The sequence below is a fragment of the Vitis riparia genome, unplaced genomic scaffold, assembly GCF_004353265.1.
Source record: "Vitis riparia cultivar Riparia Gloire de Montpellier isolate 1030 unplaced genomic scaffold, EGFV_Vit.rip_1.0 scaffold814_pilon_pilon, whole genome shotgun sequence".
Lineage (NCBI taxonomy): Eukaryota > Viridiplantae > Streptophyta > Magnoliopsida > Vitales > Vitaceae > Vitis > Vitis riparia.
Genome location: NW_023269795.1, coordinates 83,522 through 91,751, shown reverse-complemented (window position 1 = coordinate 91,751; position 8,230 = coordinate 83,522). Strand labels below are relative to the sequence as shown.

The window sequence follows — 8,230 nt, the reverse complement described above, 5'->3', positions numbered from 1 at the left end:
ATAGAAAGGTAAAATAAAAATATGAATTTAAGAATAAATCAATTATTTTTATTTATTAGTTAAAGTTGTTTTTAACCTTATCATTAAGTTATTTTAATAAATATATTTAATTTATCTAATAACTTAAATAAAATTATTAAGTGATTTTAAGTTACCAGGATGGTTTACCTAAATCAATCCAAACCAGCATTTTTAAACAAATATTCTTTATTTACGTTAAAAATTATTATATTAACATACCCATCTCTATTTCTTGATATATGATGTGTAATTCAACAAGGACAACATGATGAGGAAAAGTAGGAAAAGAAAGAAGCCCTGTTATTAATACATAGACAGGGAGGGAAGCAATATGGGAGAGTAACTGCAATTAATAAGTAGAAGGCTTGACAACGTAAAAACTGGGACCGACCTGAAAGCATAATTGAAATCCGACCCATCCTCAGATTCCCCACAACCATTGATTATAAAAAGTTATCAAACAGGCCATGATGCAAGTTTGGAATGAAGACATACGCTGGGTCACACACTAAGACATCACAAAGATGGAGGGCGAGCTCTACAGGGAATGCCTGCGAAACCATGCCGCAAGCCTAGGCAGCTACGCCACCGACGGCTGCGGAGAGTTCACACTCGACGCCACCTCCCCCGGCGGCCTCCTCTGCGCTGCTTGTGGCTGCCACCGCAACTTCCACCGCAAGCTCGTCTCCAGTACCCCCTTCGCCGAGGGACGGCAGCAGCAGAGCGCTGCGGCGGTGGAGTCCCCGGAGTCGGAGAGGAGCGAGGGCCATAAGAAAAGGCTAAGGACGAAGTTCACGGCAGATCAGAAGGAGAAGATGCTAGCTTTTGCTGAGAAGATAAGGTGGAAGATGCAGAGGAAGGAGGAAGAGGACGAGATCGAGAAGTTCTGCCGAGGAGTTGGAGTGAGTAGGCAGGTTTTCAAGGTTTGGATGCACAACCACAAGAACTCTTCCTCTTCTTCGTCTTCTGCTTCTACCACTCTCACTCAATAGACGCCATTCTCCACCATCCAGATCTGTAAGACAGAATTATGACAAATGTATTACTTCTTCTCATGCTCTTTTTTTCCCTACCTATGATGCGATGCTTTGTCTATTTTTCTTTGCTAATAGTTCCAGGCTTAATGTTTTAAAAACCATATCATATCATCAAATATTTTTGACGATTAGTGCTATGATTGCCAGTGTCTTGTGTAGGAATTAATCTTTCTAATTCCCTAGAAATTCAAGATGATTCCAAAAGTAATTTTTTTTCTTAAAAAATAAATGTTCATACATAATTTCTTTTTGAATTAATTTCATATTTAAAAAATAATAATAATTAATATTTCTAAGGATGATCTTTTTTATTTTTCCTTTACTTTTTCATATAGAAAGTTGAGAAAAGGCCTAAATTGTTCAAGTTATATTAATCATTTACTAATCATCATCATTACTCTTCTTAATTAGTTGAATGTTACTTGACATCATAGTATTAACCCTGAAAAGTCTGATGGAGACTACAAACGTAGTAATATTATGACGCTCTATTTTAAATCTTTATTCTATTTCATGATAGTAGCATTAAATTTTGTGAAAAAAAAAAAATATTGGAATTATCCATTGTATCCATGCTAACAAACAAAAGGGCACTCAAGATTGATTTTACCTTTGATAAGACCTTTCTTATTTTCATGGGAATTTTTTTTTAAAGATTTTAACTTCCTAATTTTTATTTTATTTTTAATTTGCATGTTTTGTTGATATCCTACTTTCTTAAAATTAATTGTTCGTTCAGGATTTTCAATTTTTTTTAACACTTAAATCGATACCTAGGAATGGAAATTGGGTGCGAGGCTCCCTTTATTTATTTTATTTTTTTTTTCAGTTTAAAAAATCATTTTTTTAAAAATTTATATTTTATTAAAAATAAGTATGATTTCTAAATAAAGAAATATTAAAAATATTTATAATGTATTTATGAAAAGTAATATTTTATTTATATTAAAAAAATTAAAATGAAAAAAAAATCAATTAAAACAATTTTTGTTTAAAATTATGTATAATTGAAACCGAAGATAAAGTCATATCTCAACTCATATGAAGTTTTTAAAAACTTCTCATACCTATCTTAAACTGTTTTATCTTTATCTCAAATCATTTCCATTAGGGATGGGGCTGGGCGACCATCTCTAGCTATTCCAAAAGTGACATTCAACTAAGAGTAATTGCATCATCAAAATAAGTTATATTTCTTTATATATTATCAATGCTCTTGCTCCTTTTATATTTACATTTCATAAATTTAAGTTTCATTTGTTCATATGCCTATATCTCAATTCTTTAATAACTTTATTTGCTCATAATTTAGTTATAAATATTAATGGCTTCTACCTAGATATTTAGTATGGGACCAAAATCATACCATCACATTATCCTCAAAATTAACATTTTATAAAATTTATTAAAATTTTTCTAAGTATCAAAGAAGTTTTATATTATTATTATTATTATTATTATGTGGTTGTTGGTACAAAACAAGTTTCATTTGATTGTTTTCAAAAAAAATTATTTTTTTTTTTAATGTTTTAAGAAACAAAATTACAATTTGGATCTAACAAAATATTTTTATCCTTAAAAATGAAAAAAAAAATTGGTTAACTAAATAAAAACAATTTTATAAAATAAGTAAAACAAAAAATTCATTTGAAAATTTAGTCCTTTAAATAATGTATTTTCTTCATTTACTTAATATTATAAATATAAATAATTTTACAATATAATTTATTTAAATTTAACAAATTGTATTGATTTTTAAAATGACTTGTATAATTTTAAAATTTTAAAATATATATCTATTTTTAAATATAAAAAATGTTTTCTCATCGGTTTTCTCTCTTCTTCTTCTTCTTTTTTTTTACCACTAAGACGATTTCTTGTTTCTATATATATATTTTTTTATTCCATATACTTCTTCCTCCCACCTTCCCCTTATGGATCTCTCTCACAGCTCTCTCCCTGCTGTCTCTTCTCATCGTTCTATTTCCCCACTCCTTTTCTTCTCTCCTCTCCCTCTCTTTCCTTCATTCCTCACCCTAAATTCAGCTACACTCATATCCACCTCCTTGCCCCATCTACTCAACGTCCACATGGAGATGCCGTCCTCCTCTACAACCACCACTGTCACACCTATTCTCTCCCAAAAGGAAAAGGCAAGAAAGTTAATAAAAAAAAAAAAAAAAAATCTTCCATTTTCTAGGTAATCAAATTGAGGTAAAGTTTAATGGATATGGGGTATGGCTGGATTTTGTGGATGGATTGCTTGAGGGTTTGTAGTTAATGTGAAGATTTGTTTGAATTTTATTCTCTTTAAATTTTTATTAGAAATTATTTTTTCAAAAACTAGAAAGTAGTTTTAAATTGTTCTCCAAAAACACCTATTTGAGAATAAGAAGAACGACTTTTAAAAATATGAAAAATAATTGACAAACATATTCTATAGTGTTTTTAGCAATAGAAAACAGTTGGATGGTTTGTTGAAATTAGTCACGTGATTCCTCCAATTATGCAAAAATAATTAAGATTAATAAAGGAATAATCAAGAAGCATACAATTTAGATTTAAGCCCCTTTCAACTCATACAACCTTTTTTTTTTCTAATTTATTTATTTATTTAATTTTCTTATGAAATTCAAAGATTTTTAAGTTCTTAAACTATAATATTTCTTAAGAAAACCAACCATATTCCATTTCAAAATTTATTATTATTTCATAAAAGTTGAGGGCCATGTGTTTTCTAAAACTTGTTATAAAATTAAAAGAACAAGAAATAATTTTTTAATCTTTTTTAAAAGCAAACTTATTTACTTTTAAAAACACTTTTCAAAATATAAAAACATTTTGTTTTTTGAATTATTTTTCTTTTGTGAAAAATTTTACAATTCAATTTATATAATATTAATTAAATTTAATTCAATATTATTAAAAATAAAAAATAAATTTGTAACAACAAACAAACTTAAAATAAATATTTCTTGGAAAAAACATATATAAATACAAATACAAATATTATAATGAAATTACAAAGCAGAAAAGAAACAATAGAATCATAACTCATTATTGATTAGAGTTTTGGTCTATAATTATCCTATATGGATTAAATCTATTTTTAAAATTCATTAAACTTATTAATAATATGTTAAGTCATGCCTAATTTAAAATCCTTTATCCAATAAGAGAATTCATAGAACTATAGTTATATATTGAAGAAACAATTTTCGATTAGTTTTAGCATTTAAATTTCTAGTAGTAATTGGATTTTTTTTTTAATTCTAAGTAATTTTTTTAAAATTAATAAACTTATTAACAAATCCAACACATTAAGTTTTATTTAATTTGAAATCTATGTGTGGTGAGAAAAATTGGAAAAATATGATTCTATGCAAAAAAAAAAAAAAAAAAGGTCTTTATGGACAAAAATTTGTTAATAAATTTATAGCACTAATTGGATTAGTATTTGAATTTCAAATTATTTTTAAAAGTTACTACATTGTTATTGAATCCAAACATTAATTTTTATTTGATTTAGAACTTATTTGCCTAATTAAAAGTTTAGAAAAATATAATTATATATAAAGAACAAACTAAAAAAAAAACCCTTGAGGTTATGTGAATTTTTAATATTAATTAAATTGATTTTGAGTTTCATGACTTTTTTCTATTAATTTTATAGATTTTTTCATTATTCAAAGTATTTTTTAAAATTAATAAATCCTAAGTATAGAGTATTATTTGATTTAGAATCTATTTTCCTTATGAAAAAATTTAGGGAAGTTAAAACAAATTTAAAAAGATATATATGCAGTTCAAAGATAAATCATAGTTGAAGAGTTTCGGTATTAGTTAACAAAAGGAGAAAGAAAGAGTAAAGACAGTAAGTTATACTTTATTTGTATTTTTGAAGTTTTTAAAATTATTAATTTTAATTCTTCATAATTTTCTTTTATTTAAAAAAATTGTTTTCTATTTCATTTTGTTTTTGAAAATTATTTCTAAATAACAATCATAAAACAATCTTATAAATTTTTAAAATAAATTTTACCTTTAAACATAGAAAACTATTTTTAAATCATAGTACCGACCATGCTTGTATATTCTTCCTTAGTCAATTGTTTATATTCGAAGTCCCTGTATATTTAACACATAAAAAATGTATTTTAATATTTTTAAAGATAATCAATTTTTAAGAAATATTTTAAAAATCCTTTATCTTTATATTTTTGTTATCAGTGTTTGGTGAAAGTTAATACTTATTATTTAATGACTTTAAGTTAAATTATATTTAATTCATTAACTTAAAACTTACTACTTAATTTTTATTTTAAGTATTAAAGTTAACTTATAACTTACTTTAAATCATTAAATTGACATATTTGTCTTCATAAATTATAATTATAGTAAATGAGGTCGAGTGAAGGTTGTAAAATAGCAAAGAAGGTTATAGAGGTAATTAGAGCAAATATAATAAAAAGGTAAAATGAAGATGTACATTTAAGAATAAGTTAATTGTTTTTATTTATTACTTAAAAGTTGCTTTTAACTTTAAGTTATATTATTAAGTTATTTTATCAAACATATTTAATATACTTAATAACTTAAATTAAATTATTAAGCGACTTTAAGTTATTAACTTGGTTTACCAAACACCCATATAATTTAAATATGAAGTAATTTCCTATTGTTAATAAAAATCAAAATTATTAAAATTATCTTTATCTTTTTATTAATTACCATCACTACTATCACAATCAATCTACTCTTCATTCCTTGAGATCAATAATACCTATAAATCCAAATTTGATGGAGACTACAAAGGTGAATGGTCAACGAGTGGGTCATGTTAATTTGGGTGGAGAGAGATTGGTTAAATGGATTAATGAGGTTGATTTTGTGATAAATTTAATTCTAATTGTGTTAATTATATAGGAATGTTAGTTATGTTATTTTTCTTTTTTATTTGTAGGGCCTACAAAAATGTGGTTTGAAGGAAAAATTAGTTGAATTGATAGGATCAATTTGTACTTAATCAAAACCAAGCCAATCTTTTAATTACAAAAAATTAAATAAAATAAAGTCAAACAAAGAATTTAATTTTTTTTTTAAGTTAAAAGGGAATGAGTAAAATAAACTAATGAAAAGAGAAGATAGGTGTTTAATGAAATTTCATATTAATGGTGATTAATGGGGTGTTTGGTAAACCTTAATACTTATTACTTAATGACTTAAGTTAACTTTCATTTAAATTGTACTTTAGTTATTGATTTAAAATTTATTATTTAATTTTTACTCTTAAGTAATAAGATTGTATAATGAAATTAATTTAAAACTTCTTCTAAATCATCAAATTGACATATTTATCCTCTTGAATTATAATTAGGGTAAAAAAGATTGAGAAACAATAAAGATCATGAAATAATAAAGGAGATCATAAAAGTAATTAGAACAAATGCATATAAAAAGGTAAAATGAAGATATGAATTTAAAAATAAATTAATTATTTTTACCTATTACTTAAAAGTTATTTTCTATTTAAGTCATACTATTAATTTATTTTATTAAATATATTTGAACTTAATAACTTAATTTAAGTTATTAAGTGACTTTTAAGTTATTAAGTTGGTTTACTAAATACTCATTAAGTATATTTAATCCAAATCTTCAAAATATTCAAAAAATATAATATATGCATATAAAAATTAATTTAACCATAGTGGTAAAAAACATTAAATAATTATAAATATCCGGAGATGTAAATCTTAAAGTATCGATTTAGTTTGATTTACAGTTTTTATTGGTTAAGAGTTAAGAAAATTGAAAACATAATAGATAAAATTAGTTTGTAAAATTCTTAAATAAAATAGACCTTTATAATTGTTAAAAACCAAATGGATTGGATTGATTTTGGTTAGGTTACATTGATTTTATTGATTTTTCATTTTTCCTTACACCTCTAATCTCGTTTACTATTTCGTTGTTAAGAGAAAATGATGATTGGTTGCCAAAAAAATATGAATTATCTTTTTTCTAAGAAGTAATTTTTATCCTATTCGATGATGACTTATTATATAATTAGGTTAATTTCATTGAAACCCCTAAAGATTTAGTATAAGTGTGTGTTTGACTGTGATTTTAGAAAGTGTTTGTAATACTTTTTAACACTTGAAAATTTTTATATTTTAAGTATTAGAAAAGTTAAAAACGCTTTTTAAAATCACTGTCAAACATACTTTAAATACATTAAACCATTATAGATTTCAAATTTTATTAGTTAATAACTATATTAATATATTTCATTCATAAATTTTATTTTTTAAAGAATAAAATCTAATTTTTAGATGATTGTTAAATACTTATATTTAAAATATCTCTAAAAAATAAATTTGATAAATAAAATAAATTTATAAAGGTGATACGTGAGGAAATTTGAAACCAATAATGAGTGTATTTACACTCAACGTCAGGCGTCTACCAGGTGTGTGAATGAAATTATTTTTTTGAGAAATTATTTTTATTTTTTATTTTTCAATTTTTCCTTCTAGTGTGTGCTGATTGTGTTATGGGATAAATAGCATGTTTGAGACATATTTGGTGAGTGGAAGATGATGGTATTAGGGGCTATAAGCATGTCTCTCATTTAAGACACAAAGACAGACATGTTGCAGGGCACTAGTCAGACCAACTTAGGCTTGGATAACATATAGCTGCTGACAAGCAAGCAAGCATTGACCAAAATCCTCAGCGGAATAACGAAATGAGCGATGGATGCGATGAATGAAGGAATAATTTTTCCTTTTTTCTTTTTTCTTTTTTCTTTTTAAAAGAAAAAGTGGTGAAAATTAATGGAGAATGATGACGAAGGACCCAGAAATAGGAAGGCATTAATTATTCAGAATGGACACTTGCATAGAATTAGGAATGTGTTCGGAATAAAAAGGATAGGGAAAATTACGTCCTTCATCATTTTTCACCATTTTTTGCCTTTATTTTTAACTAAGAAAGTTGAAGAGTTCATCTGCAGAATCGTTTTTTTTTTTTTTTTTTTTTTTTGTTTAAAAAGTGTTTAAAAAAAAATATTAAGTGTTTTATAAAATTTAAAAAATATTTTAAAATTTTTGAAAAATATTTTATAATATTGAAAATTCATTTATAATATTAAAAAATTATTTATAGTG

General features: G+C 24.9%; 1 protein-coding gene across 1 annotated transcript; it reads left to right on the top strand.

The window, feature by feature from the left end:
* Window positions 1-486: 486 nt before the first annotated feature.
* LOC117910682 (zinc-finger homeodomain protein 1-like) lies at window positions 487-1,197 on the top strand. Its single transcript, XM_034824796.1, has one exon. The coding sequence runs from the start codon at window positions 546-548 to the stop codon at window positions 1,011-1,013; it is 468 nt and encodes a 155-aa protein (XP_034680687.1). The 5' UTR covers window positions 487-545; the 3' UTR covers window positions 1,014-1,197.
* The last annotated feature ends 7,033 nt before the right edge of the window (window positions 1,198-8,230 follow it).